This window comes from Haliotis cracherodii, unplaced genomic scaffold, assembly GCF_022045235.1.
Source record: "Haliotis cracherodii isolate W230 unplaced genomic scaffold, xgHalCrac1.p SCAF_1, whole genome shotgun sequence".
NCBI classification, from domain to species: domain Eukaryota; kingdom Metazoa; phylum Mollusca; class Gastropoda; order Lepetellida; family Haliotidae; genus Haliotis; species Haliotis cracherodii.
In genome coordinates, this window is record NW_027266264.1 from 27,319,203 (window position 1) to 27,343,493 (window position 24,291).

Here is a 24,291-nt window from a genome sequence, read left to right on the forward strand (position 1 = left end):
GTACGCTGTTAAACGTATAATGTATAAAAACTCAACCTACTAATTCAGAAACAGACTACGACACACTCGATCTTGAAACATTGTATTTTTGAGCCCTTAAAAATAAATACAGTAAACTACGGTTATAACGAACTGACGGATATAACGAATGTATTTTTTGGTCCCGGCCATTGCTGTATATATTCTGTAAATATGCTTTTAACAAACTACGGTTATAACGAACTAAAATTAGCAGTCCCTTTGAGTTCGTTTTAACCGTAGTTTACTGTATTTAAATGGGGTGTACACGTATCTAGGGTTGATTAAATCTATGATTAAACTGACAGTTTTAGCACAACTCCAAGTCAAGATGCACATGCAAGTAATTTTATTCGAGAAAAGTTGGTACACAAAGGGAAGAGGAGTATCTCTCAGCCATATAGCGACGAGAGGAATGGTAATGAGGTCGCGAGACGTAACCTCGTGGAAGGGCAGCCCATGCATGAATGCAGTGCGGACATCTACTGCCTGAGTTTCCTGAAGACGATCTCGCCCACCAGGACCACAACAGCCAGGATAGCACCTATCAGCAGCAGCAGGAACGGTGCTGCAAGTTTCCGAATCGTTACTTGAGAAGCCGTGATGATTTGTTGCCGTTTGTTCGCAACACGAGCCACTGGACACCTCCCCATTAATGTCCACCATTTTTGCTGCATCTTTGCTATTATTCCATCTTCTTTCATTCTGAGCAGTGCGGTATTTATTTCCCGCTTTAGACCTGACCCTTGTTTTGTGATAAGACCCAAGCCCATACTGAAATGACCTTTGCCGTATACCATAACATCACAGGGCAACTGCTGGGCAATGTAGTCTGCTCTCAATGACTCCATCACCATTACAAAGTCTCCACCACCGCCTCTAACCCTTTCAAGTCCTTCTTCAGAGGTGCTCACAAACGAGTCCTGCATTTCAACATAGTCTGCCAGACGATTATAGATGTCTATTGTGCTCGTCCTGAAAGTTTGAAACGAACTTCCACCTCTCACCATTCCTACTTGCACTGTCCTGTCACGAACAATGTCCTCAATATCTTCAAAAGGCATTGATGGCATGTTCTGTCCCGCCAACATGAAGGCCGTGGCTGCTCCAATGTAGGCCACCACCATGAAGAAGACGAAGATGAACCAGGACACCGCCAACACGCGACCTGCCAGAGACCGGGGAGTCTCTCGGTAACCTGCAACACGGATTGTACTACCATCCAGAAACAGTGAGTATTGCTAGTACTTCGAACAAGATCAAGGAACGGTAAAGACACATGCAAATATAAAGTTTACTCATGAAACTATACTATGCTATTGGGAATGGTAAGTACGCCTCAGACATAGAACATAACATAATCATGTTTTAAAAAACCTGAACACTGACGAAATTTTGACTGATCATGACCAAAACCTTTCTAAAGGTGAGGTGAAATAAGGTTTAACGTCGCGTCCATTTCTAAAGCAGGGCCTCACTGCTGGCAAAGTAAAAGTAAAGTAAAGCAAAGTATTTACCAATATTATGATAAAATGCATCAATTTGTTTTGAGAAAGTGTAACTTAAAAGGTTTGAATGAGGTTTTTCCTTCTTATCTCGTGGTATTCTATTACATTGCCCAGAAGATCAAGGTTAGAATAGGTCTCCGTAAAAGGCGACTATGCTTGTCGAAAGAGGCGACTAACGGGATCGGGTGGTCAGGCTCGCTGACTTGGTTCATGCATGTCATCGATCCCAAATGCGTGGATCGATGCTCATGTTGTCAATCACTGGATTGTCTGGTCACGACTCGATTATTTACAGACCGCCGTCATATAGCTGGAATATTGCTGAGTCCGGCGTTAAACAACAAACAAACAAACAAACATTGCCAGAATAACCCCTAATATAGAAAGTCTTTGTGCAGTAGACAATAAATAAAATTGATTGCCAGCGGCGATATAATTCCAACGAACATTAACACGCGGCTTTCAATTTCAAATGTACCTTGTCCTCAACCGTATTCATTTTATTCCTGAGAGGTTTTATATTGTGGAGAAAGACTTACTGAGAGAGAAAAGTTTGGATTTTGAGGATCAGTACTTGAAAGGATTCAATTTATTACCTTGAAGTGTGATGGTGCTGAACACAAACATGAAACTCTCCCTCAGACCAAAGCTGTGCCTTGCGCCTCTGGGGTCTTTGTCCGATGCCACGTGCCTCCATTCAAACGGGTTGAACCGACCAATGACGACGAACAGGATTGCCACAAGAAGAAGTGCAATCAGGATATAAAACCAAAGCTCCACCGTGAACGGTTTTAGTAGGAAGCCAAGGCCAGGGTCATATCTCACAGGTTTCTTACCCAGAAGACGTAGCGACTGGGATAGATATGGTTTGGAAAAGTCCACATCCCTCTTTCTCATACTTGTGATAGTGATATCTCCCAGACCGATGTCTGCTTCCTTGAAATGGGAACGGAAATATCTCCATTTAATTTGGGTGATTCACATCAAACATTGTCAAGAACCAACTCTATTAGAAAATATTGTTTCAACAGCGAATAAAAAGACTCTTTGCGAATCATCTTCACTGCATGTGACCTTGTTTTTGTCATTCACGACTTTTTCCGATTTCGGACCTAACCTAAGGATGAGATGCTCTGAGTTTCATTGACATAAACAGTCAGTGGTACTCGAGTTAAATGGTTTCTGATCCCTGAAGATCCACGATGTCGGTCACTGGATTGTATGGTCCAGACTCGACTATTTACAGTCAGCCATCACATAGCCGAGTACGGCGTTAAACAAAAAAACAAACAAACAAACAACTGTTTCTTCTGTCTATAATCTAGACACTACAATGTCCAAGTACAGTTTGGTTTCAAAAACTAAGTGCGGCGTCAATACTTAAATACATTCTATATATGTTAGGCCTAACCGCGGTACATGTAGAGATGTGGCTACAGACACAAAAGCTGAGTGCATGCATGCTGCTATTTAGGGTAGATGGGTATACCTACACCTCTTACGACCTCTCCAACCATGCCAGTCCATCGTCCATCAACAAGAGAGCCATAATTTCCATCTTTAACGAGTTGAATGTTGTATTTGAACCCCGCCTGTTCAGAGATTTTGTTGAGCAAATCAACCAGGAATCCCTCGTATCCGCCGCCATGTTTCTTCATGACGTAGGGGTTCGACTGTGGAACAAAAGGAGATCGGCCATTTCTCATTCTTACAGATCACATGCCAGCGGTACATATTCCTCTCCCAGAAAGGTAGGGAATATACAAAAACAACAGAATTATATAGGAAGGACTCGGTGTATCATGACAATCAACGGATGGTGTTTTGTAAGGGTGCAAACAGCCAAGAAAGACGACAGGGGTGATTAGTTAAAAAATAATGAGATTTTGAGATGACACAACAACCCACCCCATCCAACATTGGTCAAACACGCCGTTTTACGCCGTTTTTAGCAATATTTCAGCAATATCACGGCGAGAGACACAAGAAATGGGCTTCACACATTGTACCCATGTCGGGAATCGAACCCGTGTCTTCGGCGTGGCGGGCGAACGTTTTAACCACTAGGCTACCCGACCGCCCCCATTCAGGTTAAGACGTGGGATGGTGCAAATCAATCTCCCAATGACAGTTTGGGGAAGTCTTGTCCACTCCGATGGCAGCTCTGTTTGACTGAAGTATCAGGTGGCCTTTCACGTACATCTATACTCATCTGTAATTGTCGAGTATTCCCTACTGCTGTGGGTGAGTAAAGAACATGATTGTTAAATTGGTTGTTAAATAACTGTCAACAGGTTTTTAGAAATACACAGCGGAATGTTTGTAACAGAAACGAGGGATGAAGAAATTCTGTTTCTTTAACCACTGATCTTCTTGACCCGAATACTTACAGACCGCGCTCATCCTCGCATATCAGGGGTATTACATCTCCATCCGCTTTTGATATGTACCCTTGACCCATTTGACACTATAGTTTTGTACCGGAAGTGACGTCACGTTCGACCCCTCTTACCACTAACTTAGCACAACATTTGTATCGTTCAAGAGCGTTATTTGATTGGACGGCGATTTGTTTTAGCGTCGTTCGATTCGAATCTGGATGAACACGAGACTATGGTGGCGAATTGGTCCAGGGTGTTTAATATTAAATATTGCATTTATAGCGACGTGCATGCACGTGTTTGTGTGGCTGCTATGCCGATTTATAGTGCTACCTCACTGATATACCATGACGCAGTTTAAGATGAATACCACACTCAGAAACACCATACTGACTCCAAGCCAACCAGTCCTTGTTTTAACACCTTTATGCCGAGCGCCAGACAGGGTAACAAGTACCATATTTTAACGTCTTTTGGTATGACGCGGTCGGGGATGGAACCCCGGACCTTCCGCTCTCCGGGGGGACGCTCTACCACTAGACCACGGAGGCGGTCGTAATAGATAGGCTGAAATAACACGCGTCACCAAGTCTCCGCCGAGTGATCACTCATCCTAAACTGATCGACTGGTGTTTAACTTTATGATCGTACTGAGCGGCCAATGATATTAAGGCTATTTGCAGAGAATAGTGACTTCATATACAGTGACCATGACGTCACTCCAATTGTGTGACGTCATAATGCAACATTTCCAAGACCGGAAGTGGCGAAGTAGGTCGAACATGAACACGTATATATCATGTGCACAACACAACTTTGATGCGAGACATCACACGGCGGCCAAAAAAGTCTATACAATAACATGATTTTCCCAGGCATGTGTAAAACAAAATGAACACTATGTTTCAATTCTTTCCCTGTTTGACAACTCATGCCATGTTTTTGAAAATTACACGACGATACCCCTTACAAAGTGATTTGATAAACAATGCCTCATTCGTGACCAACTCGTGTTATTCCGGGACAGGTGACGAATGTCGTAAATGAACGCAGTCGTCAAACTAAATTCAGACCGGAACTAGGTCCAACCGTATTCCGTTTGTGAAGAACCGGCACGTCAGCACTAGCTCCCTCTCACTATTGCGGTTAACATATTTTCAGCCTGGTTCCCTGGGTATGATGCGCTGGAGCGCCTGCGCAGCATACCCAGTGAAGGTTCTACTACACCAAATCAGAACCAGTTTGGACAGTGCGGTTTTCGTAGGAGCCTTCAGTGCAGATCGAGAGATATCTGCAGTCTGTGATTGAAGGATATTCTGTAAGATTTTTATGTCTTTCAAATGTACATCCATCCAGTTATTAAAACTGACCATGTTTTTCTATATTTAGTACTGTCTTTTTCAACATGATGACTTATGCTGAATGTGACCACAGCTATTTTCAAGTAGGTGACATTTGGTGCGAATCTGGGGTTGGTGTGTTTAGCTTCCGGTACTCGGAAAAGGAGCTGACTAAGCTAGTCATTTTATATTTTTTATTGCCGCTCTAAGGCCAAACTGTGCACACACGTTTAGGTTATAGCTGTTGAATGCTTAGTCCTTTAAAAACAATATAGCGTTACTATAGAAATCTATGGGAAAACATTTGGTTGTGTGTAACAGGCTGACATATTTAATGCATTTTAGGATTTAATAATAGTAAAAATAAACAACTACAACATGTCACGAATTGTAAAAAACAAGTAGACATGACATTTCGGAAACTGGGATTTGACGCGATGGAGAAATATGCGCACAGTACGCCAAAATGTATAGAATGGACGCACAATAATATTCAGTCTACCAAATACTTGACAAGAAATATAAAGGTCCTGTAATTAAAGTAATTTTTTCAATCTTATGGCCGCCGACGAGTGAGATGCACGTATTATTCAAGGACTTGTTGGGCGAAGGAGTAACCTGAAGGTTAAGGGGTTTGTGTAAGATTCGGGTTCGACTCCCCATATCCATTCCTAATATTGCTAAATGCAAAGTACAACCGCACTTACACATATGTATGAAGTTAAGTATCGTCTGTTGAATCAACTTACCAGAACCGCGGTGACATTGTAGACACTACCAGTAGAATCCATCTTGAACAGAACTTTAAAGACTAAGACTGTGACACTGAAACAGAAACTGAATTATAACAATGCATATCATGAAGTCGTCTTATAAACCAGTGCACCAAGGTACAAAGCGACTATGCTTGTCTTTACAGGCGACTAACGGGATCGGGTGGTCAGGCTCGCGGTTTGATGCATGCCATCGTATCCCAATTGCATGGATCGATGTTCATGATGCCAATCACTGAATTGTCTGGTTCAGACTCGATTATTTACAGAGCGCAGTCAGCCGGAATATTGCTGAGTGCGGCGTTAAACAACAAACAAACAAACAAACAAACAAACAAACAACCAAGGTACAGTGTAGGTTTGCCCTGAACTAGTAGAGTTCAAGCACGAGGACGCTAGCTTGTAATGGACAAGGTTAGAGAAACCATTTCACTGAAAGATGTGCCACCTTGCTTAACAGAAATGGAAGAATGGTGTTGCCAAGGATACGTTAGATCACGGGGGAGGTAATTTGAACAGCGCCACGACATCACACTCCATTATGACATAATTCAAAAGGCGTACAGTCAGCACTTTGATCTTTAGGCAAAGCATCTTTGAAAACATGTAACATGTGTGTGTGGACATAGTTATGAATGATACATTCAGTAGATTTGGAGAAGAAGACATTTATTTTTTCAGAAGCGCCACGTCACTGTAGTCACCTGGATTGTAGTATATAATGTTATCAAAGATGGTCACTTGATAGATATTCCTGTTGACATTCCATGCTAAAAGACGTTAAAAGATGGTACTTGTTTTCACCCTGTCTGGTGCTCGACATTAAGTGGCTAAAACAAGGACTGGTCGGCTCGGAGTTAGTATAATGCATCTGAGTGGGGTATTCATGTTAAACTGCGGCATGGTATCTTAGCGTGGTAGAATTAAAAAATCGGTATCAGTCCGGACTAGTACAAGCAGCCACACACACACACGCGCACGCACGCACGCACGCACGCACGTACGCACCCACGCACGCACGCACGCACGCACGCACACACACACACACGTGCATGCATGTCGCTGTATAAGTGCAATAATCTTGGACGCGACGTTAAACCCAATTTAACCTCACCTCATCAAAACGCTGTGATTGAAAAATAGCAAACTCGAACCTTGTCAGGTTCTTCTAAAGAGATTGCCCTATTGGCAAGAATTTTGAGTTCTGGGTCTTTCTCCTGTAACTTAATAAACTGCTCCCATCCCAGAGCTGGTCCCTTAAGTGCCAAATTGTGAGTACTCTCCCTTGAAACGTTAAAGAGGTCAAGAGCACGCTACACTCCGAGCCGACAATCTCTTGTTTTAGCCCTTTAATGCCTCGCGCCAGAGAGAGAGAGAGAGAGAGAGAGAGAGAGAGAGAGAGAGAGAGAGAGAGAGAGAGAGAGAGAGAGAGAGAGAGAGAGCACTCTGTAATTCAATTTATTTCAGCTTAATTTCTGTATTAGCATCCCACTGCTTAATTCGAAATTCTAGTCTCTTCTTTTTCTTTCTCGGCTTCAATTTCGATTCTCAGCCAACATTCCTCAAGCGGTTAAGCTTTCAAGTCCTTCTTGACCTCGGATTACTTGATTTGATGTCATGTTTGGCCAATTCGACCTTTTCAGACTTTTTGAGCATAGACATGGTTCAACCAGTAAACCATACGCAAAAGAAATTAAATGTGAAGCCAACAACCAAGAAAGAAATGTATACAAGTAACTACTGTATTCCAAAAAATATTTAGGTTTACAAATCAATACAAATTACTGCAAGGTAATCACAATAGCAGAACACACTAGAGTGACAGTGCAACATTCATTTGCAGTGTACATTATAATAGCATTGGCAAAATCAATACAGTCAGTGATGATAATATTCGTCAAGCACTGTCAGTGGTCAAGCTTCCAAAATAGTCCTAGGTTGGATATCCAGTGTGAAAACTTGATCTTCACACAACCGCTAGTGTTGATGTAATGTGCTATGAGAGAGTCACGCTTTTGCCCGCTATTCTATAGTCTAAATAACCTTCTAGAATGTTTCATACCATGCTGGATTAGTCTATAGCCGTTTCTGGAAAATTCCAATTTGCAATTGAGTCAAAAGCATCTAAATATAGTAACTCACATACAACGTCTTACATTACACAGTAATAAATTCCCGACAACTAATTATTGTTAAAACACAATGTTATGAACTTCGACTGAATCTTAACAGAAACAGAGAAAAAGAATTACAAATTGTTCAACAATGAATTACACATCGATATGACAGTATAAACAGTTTTATCTTACCCCAGTGTTCCGCGCCCAGTGCTTTTGCTTAAACGAGAGACCGCCGCCGCATGGATTCTGACATGGGTTCCAGAAATATCAACCGGTCTGAATCACGCTCCCGAGCCACAAACGTTGAGTGCTGGAAATGCCAAATGGCCAATAAGCTCGTATCTAGTGTGCCTGGGACAGAATAAACGTATTGCCATAACTGTGACAGATTATATTTGTAAGCTGAGCGTACTACCTCTGACGACAAGCAGGAGTCTTCCATGTTTGATGATTTGTTAAATTTGATGGCTTTTGGCATGACAGTTTGATGTGAGAATTAGTTTAATAATGCGAATATAACTATGAAATGTTCACGCGATGGCACTGTATACATGTAGAAAACAAATTTCGTGGCCAACTTCGTTGATAAATTTTGTATTTCTGGGTAAGGAATCCTAATCACGTCCTTCATAAACTGCGCACGTTAGTAGATGTTGATCAGTTAACTGTTTGTTGCTTAACACTGAACTCATCACTATACCAAATATATGACGGAGGTCTGTAAATAATCGAGTCAATACCAGACAATCCAGCGAATGACACGAGCATCGACGGACATGTAATCAACAATGTCACCGAGCCTGACCACTTAATCTTTTAGTCTTCTCTTCTTTGCAATCTTATATATATATATATTACTGATTTAGAAGGATTGGTGGGGTGGTGCTTTTGTATGGAATATGTCTTGTGTAGGATTACTCGCACACTATATAAACTGTCTTTACAAGGAACGCAGCATTGAGGGGTAATCTACTAATCCAACATATAAAGCGAGTCCTTGATCTGAAAAGGAATATACAACAATCATGAAAATATTTCTACAATCCAGTCATTGATATGAGCATCGATCCACGCAATTGGGATCGATGACATGCATCAATCAAGTCAGCGAGCCTGACCACCCGATCCCGTTAGTCGCCTCTTACGACAAGCATAGTCGCCTTTTACGGTAAACATGGGTTGCTGAACACCTATTATAAGAATCATTCTAAAAAGAGATATATTGCTGGGTTCCGCAATATGCCACCTAATCCGTGTCAAAACTACTAACGATATTTCTGACAACAATCAAGCAAGGCCTAATTAAATACTGAGACAAGTGGAATTAATCACTTGTGGATCATGAAAGTTATACGATCTAAAATAATTGAAATAGAAACTTCATTCTGTTATCAATAGGACCTTGGTTTCCAAGAATGTCATCGTGGAAATATACGTTTATTGCACTTTTTAACGGACGCGGTATTTCTGAATGTATTTCCATATGAATAGATGGACTTCCTGATTGACCATTATGTCTTGTCAATATTTGGGATTGAATATTTAGACAAATAGGAGGTTTCCCAGCGGTTACTACTTGAACCTCTCGTAACTGATCTGCTTTTTGTTGCATTCGAATCTTCTTACTACTTTATTTGTCACTTTAGTTAAATCAAACACGTTGTCCAAAAGGTCCCTAGTTTCTTTCAGCAATGATAAGATGAGTATCTTGACCCCATCTATGCATCAGAGATGGAAATCCACTAAAACCATATCACACGTCATCAAAATGATGGCAACATCAGCACCAAGCTGTACGATTTCGCTCTTCGTTCTCCAGCATGTCGAACATTACCATCAGCTCCAGCTTATGTCGTCGGTATTCTCATTCGGTTAGTTCCTTGTACATTTTTGTAAAATCATATTCAAAGACACAAACTGCTTACAACTAAGCTTCACAGTGAACGTTTCAGCATTAAAGGCATTGCAGGCATTTTATGAAATCAAGTTCTCGATTGGTTTGACTGGGCAGCGCTTCCTGGGAGAAGTCCCATTGGCTGCGTGTAGAGGGGACAAAGGCCCTGAGCTGATGATGAGCCTAACCAGCCTGACTGTGCTAGGATCACCCAAACCCTTTTTGCTGCATTTTTCCTTTTAATCTGTAAATAATAATAATGATGATGATGATGATGATGTTGATGATGATGATGATGACGATAATAATAATTTCTGAGAGAAATTGGAAATGTATTTTATTAATGCAGCAGTTATTTCCAAAGATTCGGCACCAAAGGCTTTAAGTTAAGTGTGGATGACCAGCTGAAGTTTGTCACCAGACCGTAAGTTCCTAAATGGCTGGTACACATGGACATGGTCGTTGAGATAAGATGGATCTGTTCCGTTTACAAACTTGTACGTAAGGGTTTGAAATCATCTCTCATCACATCATCATAACTTAAAATTATCTTTGACAATGGAGGGATCTTAACACTAGACATATGTTTGTTCTTACAGGTGACTGTGTTACAATCCCTGCCGCAGTGTTCTGAATCTCCTGGCCCCACTTGCACAAAGCGATACACCTAGCACTACAACTATTGTAAGCTGATGTTAAAGTATGGGAGTTACAATCATCTTATCGCTAAGATCGCTTTATGCAAGTGGGCCCTTGAGCCTGATGATGTTTTCATTGGATATTCCTAGCAGAATCAATAGTCAGGCCTGGATCAGACTAGTGACCGTTCTTGAACACCTGGTGTCATTACTGATTTATCAGTGGTCCATTCATGTCATTTTCACCGCTATTTTTCCCGATGGGAGAGACTAAATATCCTCTGGCGTTGACGTTTTGATTTAAGAGGATAAATGATCTGAGCAAGAGTTGTATGACGCTCTTTGATGCTCGATTGTACCCCCAAAAGTTGTGAAATGCAGACACCAAGAGCTGGAGCTGCGGGAATATTGCTCAACATAAACTCTCCCCACGAATAAGATTTATAACGATTTACTGTATCTGATAAAAAAAAGAAATCATCCTGAATGACGAAATATATTCCATGCAAAATGACGTTGTGAAATACTTCTGACCTATATTCCATACAAACTCTCCTCTGCATAGCATTTTATGTGACGCATTATGTTAATATTTCTCATACAAACCCTTATGCAAAAATGTAGTCCGTTTTGATGCCTTGTACATATATTTTTAAGTAATAAAATGTTATCAAATACAAGTCATATTGTGTATAAGTCCATCCCGAACCTTCTTTTGACCAAAAATCAAAATTGATACCTACACTCTGATCTTGGCTTTGATAATGTTACCCTGAAGTCACGGTCAGTGTAAGTTGAAAACCATTAAAAACTCCATATGTATATTGGATGTGGAAATGCCGTTCTTGACAAATCCTATAAGATCCTATTCAAAGGTAAAATATGATTGTTTTGTGTCAACATTAGGTGTTTGGTGAAATTGATTGAACAGTTAAAAACGTGTTAAAGACAGGACTGTAAATAATTGTCACAGTTTATTCTGCTGCCTAAATAACAGACCAAATCTAATACAAGTATATAAGAAACTGCTTAAGGTTACATGCATACACAAAAATGTTCTCCAGTGCCATTTAAGATACATAAATAAAAGGGACAAAATTAATTCCATAATCATCAGAATTATATCAGCAGGATGTGTGAGGAAAGCCCGATGTGATGGAAGTCTAAGATGCTTACCACTTTGCCGAAACCCACATGGGTATGGTTGCGACAAATCAGGGTGAACTTCAGACTCGAACCCAAGATTATCTTAGCATAATCAACGAAACATGTAGGGCGAATCTGGGGTTCGAACCACGATCATAGGGTTCCAGTACATCCTAGGAACATAATCTGTTAAGCGAATTCCGGCGCCCACGACTACTTGGCCAGCCAAAATAATCACACATCCTGAATGCGAACCGCAGAAATGAACATCTGCCACAAAGGTACAAAATATAAATAATGTTAGAAAAACATGCAGTTTTTTTTCTGAATGAACAATAAGTCTATATTTTTTTCACTTTTTCATAACTATAAACCTACCAACTGAATCTGCATGCATGCGCTTCACAACTAACCATCTACCAGGCAGAGATCGTAAAGCACACGTTCGATAAAGTAAATGTTTATATAGGGTCTCCATGGATCTAGACATACATAAGTCCATGATTACATTGTGACACGGTGCCAACAGTCAACACAACACCTAATTAAGATGCACATGGTGTGGATACTAAAAGCAATGAGGAATGGTAAATAGTGAGTTAACGTCACATCGGCAGTATCCTGGCAGTATATAGCCATAGAGTGACGAGAGGAGTGGTAACCTCGTGGAAGGGCAGCCCATGCATGAATGAAGTGCGGACATCTACTGCCTGAGTTTCCTGAAGACGATCTCGCCCACCAGGACCACAACAGCCAGGATAGCACCTATCAGCAGCAGCAGGAACGGTGCTGCAAGTTTCCGAATCGTTACTTGAGAAGCCGTGATGGTTTGTTGCCGTTTGTTAGCAACAGGAGCCACTGGACACCTCCCCATTAATGTCCACCACTTTTGCTGCAGCATGTGTATTGTGCCATCTTCCCTCAATCTTAGCAGTGCATCATCGATTTTCTGCTTGAGACCAGATCCTTGATTTGTGAACAGACCCAAGCCCATGCTGAAATGACTATTGCCATACACCATAAGATCACAGGGCAACTGCTGGGCAATGTAGTCTGCTCTCAATGACTCCATCAACAGTACAAAATGTCCAGCTCTGCCTCTTACCCTTTCAAGTCCTTCTTTCGTGCTGTTTACAAACGAGTCCTGCATTTCAACATAGTCGGCCACACGCTGATAGATGCCTATCTTGCTGTCCTTGAGTTTTTGAAACGAACTTCCACCTCGCACCATTCCGATTTGGATTTGTTTGTGATCGACAATGTCCTCAAGATCTTCGAAAGGCATTGATGGCATGCTCTGTCCCGCCAACATGAAGGCCGTGACTGCTCCTATGTAGGCCACCACCATGAAGAAGACGAAGATGAACCAGGACACCGCCAACACGCGACCTGCCAGAGACCGGGGAGTCTCTCGGTAACCTGCAACACACGTTATACATCTGGAAACATTGATTTCTAATCACAGTAAATTGTATTCATATAAACATACAATGTCATTGAGAAAGTGGTCAAATGTAACACAAGTTATGTTTGGGATAACACTTTCTTAGTAAAGTTACAGATTCTCGTATTTTTGAGGGGATGAGTTGCTTTCGGGATTCGAACCCAAATTGCCAGAGTGAGGCACCTAATCGGTGGAAACCTCGGAGGCTGAATGGATTAAAACGCTGACTTTGTGTGCTGGTGATAAGGTGCCTCACTTTGAGAAAGTGTCATCCCAAATATAACATTTGTTACATTGTATTCATATAATTATATTTTAAAAGTGTGTTGGTATCAACAGCAAACAACTCATTCTGGAGAGGCTTTATTAGATGTGCATTTTAACGGATCAAGCTTCAAATTACTGTGGAAATATAATGACTAAAAGGCGAATTGAAATACGTATTGAAAAGAAAAAATATGGAATGTGAGAGTCATTGCCTGAAATTTAATGTATTACCTTGAAGTGTGATGGTGCTGAACACAAACATGAAACTTTCTCTCAGACCAAAGCTGTGCCTTGCACCTCTGGGGTCTTTGTCCGATGCCACTTGCCTCCATTCAAATGGGTTGAACCGACCGATGACGACGAACAGGATTGCCACAAGAAGAAGTGCAAACAGGATAGAAAGCCAAATCTCCGTCGAGAATGGATCTAGCAGGAAGCCAAGGCTGGTGGGATGCCACAAAGGCTTTTTCACCAGAAGACGTAGTGTCTGGGATTGGTATGGTTTGGAGAAATCCACAACTCGTTCTCTTTCTCTGGTAATGGTAACGTCTCCTAGACCTATGCTTGCCTCCTGGTCAAGGAAACGAAGATTGGAGTTAATCACGATGTCTCGGACTAAACTGTTAATACTATTCGTCACATTAGGCTAATTTTCTCTTGGTATTGTGCTTTCAGAGAAGTTATAGACATATTTCGTTTTTCGCTTTATATATTTAAAACAGTACTATATATATATATATATATATATATATATATATATATATATATATATATATATATATATATATATTGAATGTAATAAATATGTCCTAAATGAGTCATGGAATTGAAAAAAAACCCCAGAGTTACGAACAAACAAAAACACTGATACAAAGTATAAAAGCGGCAATATTAAAAAAGTATCTCCTGAGAGAAGAGTCTGTTGTAGACAAAAAGATACAAAAACACGAAATACACGATTAATAAGTCTATATGCATACCCTTCGCACCACCTCTCCAATCATGCCATTCCAGTTTCCATTGCTATAAGATCCGTACTTGCCGTCTTTGGAGAGCCGAATGTTGTATTTGAACCCCACCTCCTCAGCGACTTTTTCGAGTAACTCAACGAGGAATCCCTTGTAGCCACCGCCATCTTTGTTCATGACGTAGGGGCTGGACTGGAATATATAGACGGAATCGTATTGCTAAAAATTGGAAAATCTAATTCAAGACCCATTTGATTGTACACATGCTCTTCAAATCGTGCAATTGACCGAAATCTACACGGCAGTTGCCGTGTTGTTTATGGACCGGATGCCTATTTTGCTCGACAATGCATTGGCTCGTTACTCCAGCCAAAATGTAACTCCGGAATTCCAGCCTAGTTCCGCAAGGGTGGAACTGGACTTTTATAGTGTTATTACTCTTCAATAAAAGAAACGCAAAGCCAGATTTGTGTGTGGTAGGAAAATACATTTATGCGAGGAACCGTACAAGGTATCGAGCCAAATTGTTGTGGAGAGAACCCTTGGTGATTGTAGTCATCTCAGTTATCGGTTCATAGGAAATGTCCAAGGTGAAGTGTTTGACGTTGGCGTAGCCGTCTATCCAATTCATCCCACAGGTGCTCTATCGGGTTCCAATCCAGGGATCTGGAGGGCCAGGGGAAAACATCAGCGTTCTTGATGTGGTGACAGGCTCTTGTGATTCGTGTTGTATGCGGTCGAGCGTTGTCCTATTGGAATACACTGTTGCCGTTTGCTGCAATTTGGGAGGACGTGTGGTATGAGAATTTCGTTGATGTATCGTTGAGCCGTAAGATTGCCCTGGGATATGGCCCAAACCTGTCCTGCCATGATGAGAGATATCCGCCCTCATCAAAACGCTACCCCCACCAAACCTGTCCACTTCCTGTACACAGTTTCCGGCGCAACGTTCTCCCCGACGTCTGTAGACCCGTGCTCTTCCTTCCCCTCGACGGAAGAGAAATCTTGATTCGTCGCTGAACCAGACATCTCTCCATCCGAGTTGAGGCCTGCTTTGACGACACGAATGCAGTCGTTATTGACGATGTTGATGGCTCAATAGTCGAACAGGTCGTCCTGGGCAGGGGTGGTTACTCGTGGTCGCCCCGACCTTGGCCGATCACGTGTTGACCCATGCTGTTAAACCGGCCCCATAGCCTGATGGTGCTGGGCGTTACATTGAAAACTCTTGCTACAGCTGACGTGGCAATCTGTCTCTCCCGGTCTGCTGCAACTGTCGACCACATACATATATACGACCACAGCCACCTCAACCGCATCCCAAATACCCGGAACAATTCTCAAAATAGTAACAAGATCTTCAGCATTGGAAAGGTCTGTCTCACTCAATCCAAGGTACTTCCTTTGACATTAGAACAGACATCACCGCAGGGCGCTGTTCTAAGTACCTTTCCACTATGTCATAGCTGCTGTTCCACCGAGCGGACACATCCTGTATCACAGAATGTTTGGGAAGCAGTAACATCAACTGCTTTTCTCTGAGAAGGGTAGTGGCTGTGGAGCTACCATGGAAAACACCCACAATCCGTCTAAATTTATTTAGAAGTCTGTTCACGTTGTCAAGTTTACGGGCCTCCTGGGAAGCCAGATTCACAGGTGTGCAAAGCATTTTACCTGCCTATATCCAGCATTCGTCAGTGCCACTGTCATATTTGCTGCATTCTTAGTAACACATGCCACTGGCATATTCCTTCCAACTTTCCATTCAACTACAGCTGAAGAGAGAACTTGGCCCACATTGGCACCAGTATGGGATTCATAGATAGGTCTTGTCTGGAGCACATTGTTAACAATTTTCCATTCTGAGGAGATGTACATGTAGTGAGATGTTATAGTAATAGTAATATAACTCTGAGTGGGCCTTGACGTCCAACCATCACTGGTTATGGCAATAGCTGGGGCTGTCTGTAAACCATCCTCAACTTCTGCTCTTTTTTCCTTTGAAGAGTTCTGGGGCCCGTTCCACAAAGCGTTCGTAGCGCTAAGATGATCGTAACTCCCATTCTTTAGCATAGGCTTGCGACAGTCGTAGCTCTAAGATCGCTTTGTGGAACGGGGCCCAGGAAAGATTTTGGAGGTGAAATACGTCCTGTCTGGAATATCATATTTTAGCTCTTGTGTTTGGACAAGTGAAATAAAAGTCTGATTTTCAACAGTGGAAATGGTTTTAAATCTTGTGCAATGGAGCCTGTAACCTCGGGGTATCGCGATACTTGTTATGTTCGCTAAACGGAACAAAGTGCACTCACTAATCTTTATGATTATTCGTGTTCTCTATTCCAGGTGTCATTTATTGTATCTAACTATGACTATTTTACTGATAAAAGTTCATTATTTATATTAGTATAGTGTCGAGTAAAAGCCGGGCCTCGTGCTGTTTGACGAGGGAGAGAACTTCATCGTATCGCGGCACAGGGGAGAGTTGTGGATGGAGGTCCGAACTGGGCCAAAACAGCACATAATTCTACCAACCACTAAGTATGATGATGTCAGACCTTAGTGGTTTGTGAAGAAACGTGCATAGACAGCACAAATAAAGTATTGAGTGTGTTATCGGTTATAGGTATCCAATGCATATTTACCGAAAAATAAGGAAAAATATTTTAAACAATCAACAAAATATCAGAAAGGATATTGAAGATTTTTGTTTAAAAAATTTGATGACAATCATTTGTCCAAAAAATGTTTAAATGTTAAAAGTTAAAAATAAATATCTAAAGCACTCCTGGTATGCCAAAAAGTATGTATTTATCATTTGGCTACTTGCGAAGATTAATGTATTTCTAAGTTTGGCATTATTGCCCTTATGATACCCAAATAGATTCTGGCCACAGGGCGGGAACAAAATGTGCGGACTACGTAACTTCCGTTACCTTATTAGTCCCCATGAATAGGCAGATGATCTAGTTCAGGTCGAAAGAGAAGTTTACTTGGGAAACTGCGGGCTATATCGTTGTCCATTGATAGATGGGGTAAGGCAATAATAAAAAAAGATGCCAGAAGTAAGTATCAACGCTTTAATAACTCCTTACCTACAGAAGACGGAACATTTCGAGGAATTTGAAATTGTTTATGAAGCGAGCACTTCCTGGTTAGTGATTTACCGCTAAGAGGCGTGACCCGCGTGAACCAGCGGAAATCACAAATGCCGCGATACCATGAGTGCCGCGGTACAACGGGTTCCGAATATGCATTGCAATATGTCTAGTGATGAGTTGATAACGATCACAATTCGATGAAAGCTTGGTGTTAGAACCCAAAGCGCTTTGGCCACTGTGTTCAAGAGGCCTTTTGCATGTTTTCCACTTGTTCGCAACAGTTCCACCAGTCGAGTTGTTTTGGCTTGAATAAAACACGGCAGAAGGATGGTGACGGATCAAGTGCCTGTTCATGTTAGCTGTACAATCAGTGTGTGATATGTGAGCTTTGCAAATAACACATACTGTCATTTCCCTGCAGACTTTCCTCATGCCAACTGCGTTGTACACGGGAAACTTAAAATGTTTCCAAACTGGCGACATGAATTTGCTGGGCGGATTCTCGAATTCGGTTTCCGCGAACTCCATGATTGATGCTACTACTAAGCGTTTGTGTAAGTAACCGAAGACTCGGGTGTCCAGTCATCGTTGACTTACTGTATCAGCCTGGTTCCCTGGGTATGCTGCGCTGGCGCTACACTGACCCAGGCAATGACTGCACAATGGCCGCCTCCACTAGACGAACAAACATGGCGGAAACGCCATGTATTTACTATAGAAAACGGGTGGGTAAATTGTTTCCTTAGCATTTTCATGAATGCTCTTGCAATGCATATGTCACGAAAATAACGTCCGCTGTTACCTTTAGTGAAGGAAAACATTATTTAAGCTGTTTCGAGACTCGAAAGTGGTCGTCACATCGGTGAAAAGTAAAGAATGACACACACCCCATTTTCAACAGTGATATGTGCCTTAATATTTCGTGTCAGATCACTGTTATCACGAAATCGCATACATAATGCATGGAATTAAAAAACCACGTCAATGAAATACCATTGGCATCTTTATTTTAGCAAATTTGATGAAGTAAATGTTATCCGATTATGCCACATTTTCTCCCATTGTGAAATTGTGGTTTAGCGGAATTATTGAACGCCCAGTATCCTTAATAATTGTGTTTAATGATAGGGTCTGTCATTGGTTGCGATATTTGGCCTCTGGATTTTATTCACATGAAAAGCCATTTATTTGGCATTTTTTTCTTATTACACAATGAAATTAATCATAAATATATCTCATAATTTTGGAAACAGATTGGATTAATTCAAATCTGGTGTTTCTGAAGTAGATCTATATGTGTGCTTGTTAAAATGACAGGTCTGAATGGAATAGTAATAAAGAATATGATCATAATTAATTTGGTACAGTGGCATAGTATGAGTATTCTATATGATGCAATATAGCCACTGTGGAATCCGTGTACAGAACAACATAAAGAAGTGTGCATACCATTATTATTGAAAAATAGTTTAAAATTTGATTATAATCATCATGTTAGATGCAATAAATCTGTGTACGAAATTATCTACAAATAAACTTCTCAATAAAAGAAGTCAAGTTACATTATTGTTCAAGCAAAGGAAAAAACCCCAGCATGATCATGATGGTAATACAGAACATTAAAAGTGCACAGAAATTGCAATATTTGAGGATGAAAGCTGGAGACATGTGTACATTCCACTATTTATTTGTGAACTGTTTAACTAGGGGTGATGATTACCGGAACAAATGAAACCTGCCTTGACTATGAGTACTATAGTTTTGGGGGCTTAAAGCCAGAATCAAAGCACATACTGACATCATTCAGAGCATGATATACATGTAGATCTGACAGAAGTAATAAATCACATACATGTAATATGATGTCATCATTTAATTTATTCAACCAGTTGATAAAATGATGCATTGCTTCACATTCTTATGCTTTAACAGTACTGCTTACATACTTGGATCAACACACAATTAGTGATTTTGCTTTGAATTCATGTAGAATTCACACTGAACATGTTGACCGATTTTGCATGGTAAATTACCTACTAACAAGTTCAAAAACAGATTATGTTAATTTTTGTTTTGGCTTTTATTCAGGACATCATGTTCATCAGCTTTGAATGTTTTTAGATTGTTCAATTTGTAATAAAAAACAAAATGCAATTTTTCTCAGATGTCTGATTGATGAAAACCCTTTGGGGTTAATGTAGATTGGTCAGTAGATACGTGTTAAATTACAATTATACTAATTTGCTTGAAAGTTATGGTAATTTGTGATTTGCATGTGTGTTCCATAGAATGCATTATTTGAATTTTGATAATAAATAATATGTAAGATCATAACTTGGTGACAACCCCCACTCCCCCACCCCAAATATCATGTTATGACAATAGACAGATGGAAACATTATTACATTTTAACAACTGCTTAGCTTTTTACCAAATATGTCTTTGATAAACTACAGCCCTTGAATGTGTGTGTCTCACACATAGTTTCCTCTGGTTTTCTTGACAAAATCAGTGGCCACTTTCAGGACAAACTGTTTGGGTGTCTGGATCTCAAACATGGCATTGGTATCTAGTATAATTTCATGGCATAGTGATTTTCCATATCAACTAGAAAACCTGCTAATGGTGTAATTAATAATAAAGAGTTTTTTTGACCTCATGCTTAAGTGTCTTCAGTTGATTAATTGACACATCATGACTATTGTTACATTTTTATTTTTTTCATCATCTGAAAAAGAGAATATGGGTGTGTATGCCGCTGTACCACATTAATTCAAAATAATTAACATATTCTTTATCGTGCCATTCACACCCGACATTTGTATAAGCAAACACACAGTTAAAAAACACTAGATTGGAATTAATCAATTATTTTTCCAAAATTATCAGATATAGAATAAAATCCAGAGGCCAAATATCGGAACCAGTGACAGACCCTATCATTAAACACAATTATTAAGGATACTGGGCGTTCAATAATTCCGCTAAACCACCGTTTCACAATGGGAGAAAACGGGGCATAATAGGCGACATTTACTTCATCAAATTTGCTAAAATAAAGATGCCAATGGTATTTCATTGACGTGGTTGTTTAATTCCATGCATTATGTATACGATTTCGTGATAACAGTGATCTGACACGAAATATTAAGGCACATATCACTGTTGAAAATGGGGTGTGTGTCATTCTTTACATTTCACCGATGTGACGACCACTTTCGAGTCTCGAAACAGCTCAAATAATGTTTTCCTTCACTAAAGGTCACAACGGACGTTATTCTCGTGACATATGCATTGCAAGAGCATTCATGAAAATGCAAAGAAAGATTTTAACCACCCGTTCTAGAGTTTTCTGTAGTAAATACATGGCGATTCCGCCATGTTTATTCGTCCAGTGGAGGCGGCCATTGTGCAGTCATTGCCTGGCAAGCTCATTCCCAGCGCGTGACACCTTCGTTTTACTCTCTGTAACATCGCTGCAACCAGTGTGGGCGCGGCCATTACAAGAATCTTGAAATTTGCCCTCTTACCCCAAATGTAGCAACGTTTATACTTTTGTTTATGTCTTTGGGGATGCCATTATATTTCATTTTGAAAAGGTTTACGACTGACCATGTTTTCCAGATGAATTTACTTTGTTGTTTGTATAATCAGATTGGTTCGATATTGCAGACTAACGGAAAATTAACCAACTTCTCCCTTACATTCTTACTGTATCAATTACATGATAGTTTTAATAAAATAGGGGGCGGTCGGGGAGCCTAGTTGTTAAAGCGTTCGCTCGCCACGCCGAAAACCCGGGTTCGAATCCTGACATGGCTACAATGTGTGAAGCCCATTTTTGGTTTCCCCCGCCGTGATATTGCTGGAATATTGCTAAAAGCGGCGTAAAACCATACTCATTCACTTTTATAAAATAGAAATTCAAATTGACAAACAAATGAAGTAATTTACTAGCAGTAAGTGTATTCGGCGTCACGAAAGTCGTCACCTGTGTTCGGTTGCGAGTTAAACTCCAAGCATGGTTGGGGCCACCTATCACAGTGGGGAGTTTTAACTGGTGGCAGCGATAGTATAGAGAGCTCCGCGAACGGACTATCGCTGTGAGGAGCTTGCATTGCCTCGGTCAGTGTAGCGCCAGCGCAGCATACCGAGGGAACCAGGCTGGGCTGTATTATGATAAGCAGCAAGGAAAAAGCTAGTCGGTTTAGTTATCGGGCCGGTTTCGTATCTAAAAGACGACCTTTTATCATGTTTATGAGGGAAGAAAATGATTTTGTACTCGATATCGTCGCGAAATCAACATCGATATGGGGATAAATGTGAATCGATCCCAAATTAAGTGTATCGGGTATCGTATCTTGCAAAGTCTGCCGATGATACACCGGTGTATCGGTGAATCGCGACATCACTAAATACTAGATACATATAACTGCCAGGCAAAAGTAAGCATACCACATGGAAATGGGATTTGACCAAAAAACGTTATAAAAAAAATTACTGGACTGAAAACAGTCGCCGAAACACTCCAAACTTGAGGTCCAAAACACAGCTGTGAAACCCGTATCAAATACATCACCACCGAATAACCATTTCTTGTTTGTGTCATTTTTAGCCACCATCAAACATGGGAGTAGAATCTATACTTTATTTTGAGCAGTTCATTTTACAATAATACTGATGAAGTAATTTTTCGATAAAAATAATTTGTTGTCAATTATTTTAAAAGATATTTTCACTGGATATGCTGGATTTCCTGAAGACAAATATCCCAAAAATAATTGACTTGGTCCCCTCTTTCAGTCAATAATGTTGAATGTGACAGACACAATAGCACACTCGGACACTTCCCGATATAGGAAAAAAGAGCGTGTTAACAGGCTTATGCGTGTCTATGTGTGGTCCAGAAAATATAGTTGTTTTGAAAATAAAGGAAAGATTGAAAAAAATAACTTACTAGTATCGAGGTAACAGTGTAGTTTGGAGCAGTCATCTTGGTTTGTCGAGCTGTTCTGAAACAGAATATAAAAGTACGAAACAGATCTTAACAGCTTAGCTGGAATCCAGTTTGCCCTTAAATATTCATTGTGCAACAAGCTCAATTAGGATGGATAAGCCACAACTGAACCTTGCGAAGTATATATATATATATATATATATATATATATATATATATATATATATATATATATATATATATATATATATATATATAATTTTTTAATTTGAAGTTTACACGATATACGGCTTTTCCATTGGACGAGAGATCCGTCACATGACCGCGAAATTGACGTTCAGAAGTGTATGAACGACACAATTTGACGTTCATACTTTTGCCACGAGACCGTGTTCTTGAAATGACGTAAACACTGACGGACTACTTCCACATTCCTGGAGAAACCCCTTGGAATTCCCTGGCCCGAAAACATACATAAGCGTTCTTTCTGATTATTTAGAACCTTTATTCTTGGTCTCAGCGTTTCAGTATACATTGAGAAATGTCAGAGAGCGTGAATGCATGATTGTTCACGAATATCCTCGCTCCGGCCCATCCTAATGAACAAACGATGAAATGGACATCTAAACTATAGTGGTATCGACTCGATCCGTGCCTAAGCTGACATTGACCGTCTCCAGGAACCAGGAATCTATGAATTTACCCTAGTGTCTGTTTGACACATCTTTATTCACCTTTCAATGATCGGCCAGTTGATCAATGATGACTAACACATGTACCCGCCACAGGTTCATTAACAGCTTCGGAAATCTCTCCCGTCACGTTTAAGGTGTCGGCCATTTTGACGTCTTGTACTTGATGTAAATGTATTACGACGCGATGTCATTGTGACTGACTTACTGAAGTAGTTCTTTACAGACCTTTCTCATCTAATGAGGATATGATTTGAACTCATGTGCTGCGTAAGATGTTTCTGAAGAGCAAGTTGTACATCCATACGCCCATGTCACCTCTCTTTTTGAGGAACTATTTTACTCCGCGATATAGCTGGTTGTTCTATGGCTGTCAGTGTAAACATGAAGTCACACGTACTAAATAAAACTGTGTTTAGATCTTGACCTACATCCTTTGAGGTAAGAAATTGTGATAAAAAAATTGTAAGAATTGACTTTCACTTTGTGTGAGTTCATTGGAGTATGAACTTCAAAGAGTGAGGGCCAAACATTGGAGCTTGCGACGACGTTCATACAGTTTGACCCTCACTCTTTGAAGGTTCATACTCCAATGAAGTCACACAAAGTGAAGGTCAATTCTTAAATATATATGGTTGTGTTGTATCTGTTTAATATTGTATTAATATTTTTGTATTTTTTGTATTCAACTTGTATTCAATCTTCCAGATTAGTTGTGATGTGACATATATCTCGCTGGTATAGTAACTGTGTGGTACACGGACACAACGCTTCACGAGCTGTTTGTCCACCATCGGTGACGAGAGACCCAACGTTAACATTCATCAAATGTGTTCAGTTATGTCTTTTGACAATCGATAAAGGTTAATTTGAATACTAATATCAAGATTACAAAGCATATGGACCTGCACGGTTTATCTTTAGGGATTACCTACCCCACCGCTCATACAAGTTAAGTTTAGTTTGTCTAACTCCGTACTCCGCTTTTGACGGCGGTCTGTAAATAATCGAGTCTGGACCAGACAATCCAGTCGCATCGATCCACGC

The 24,291-nt window shown here is 40.5% G+C and overlaps 2 protein-coding genes across 2 annotated transcripts; both read right to left on the reverse strand.

The window, feature by feature from the left end:
* Positions 1 to 360: 360 nt before the first annotated feature.
* Positions 361 to 8,441, reverse strand: LOC139462538 (glutamate receptor 2-like). Its single transcript, XM_071244339.1, has 5 exons — positions 8,330 to 8,441; positions 5,997 to 6,072; positions 3,020 to 3,199; positions 2,123 to 2,462; positions 361 to 1,216 (listed from the first exon to the last, which is right to left on the reverse strand). Exons 2-5 carry the CDS (start codon positions 6,036 to 6,038, stop codon positions 501 to 503), a joined length of 1,278 nt encoding a protein of 425 aa, XP_071100440.1. The 5' UTR covers positions 6,039 to 6,072; positions 8,330 to 8,441; the 3' UTR covers positions 361 to 500.
* Positions 8,442 to 11,634: 3,193 nt separating this feature from the next.
* Positions 11,635 to 22,611, reverse strand: LOC139462542 (glutamate receptor 1-like). The gene is made up of 4 exons (XM_071244352.1): positions 22,553 to 22,611; positions 14,510 to 14,689; positions 13,761 to 14,100; positions 11,635 to 13,237 (listed from the first exon to the last, which is right to left on the reverse strand). Exons 1-4 carry the CDS (start codon positions 22,586 to 22,588, stop codon positions 12,522 to 12,524), a joined length of 1,272 nt encoding a protein of 423 aa, XP_071100453.1. The 5' UTR covers positions 22,589 to 22,611; the 3' UTR covers positions 11,635 to 12,521.
* Positions 22,612 to 24,291: the final 1,680 nt, after the last annotated feature.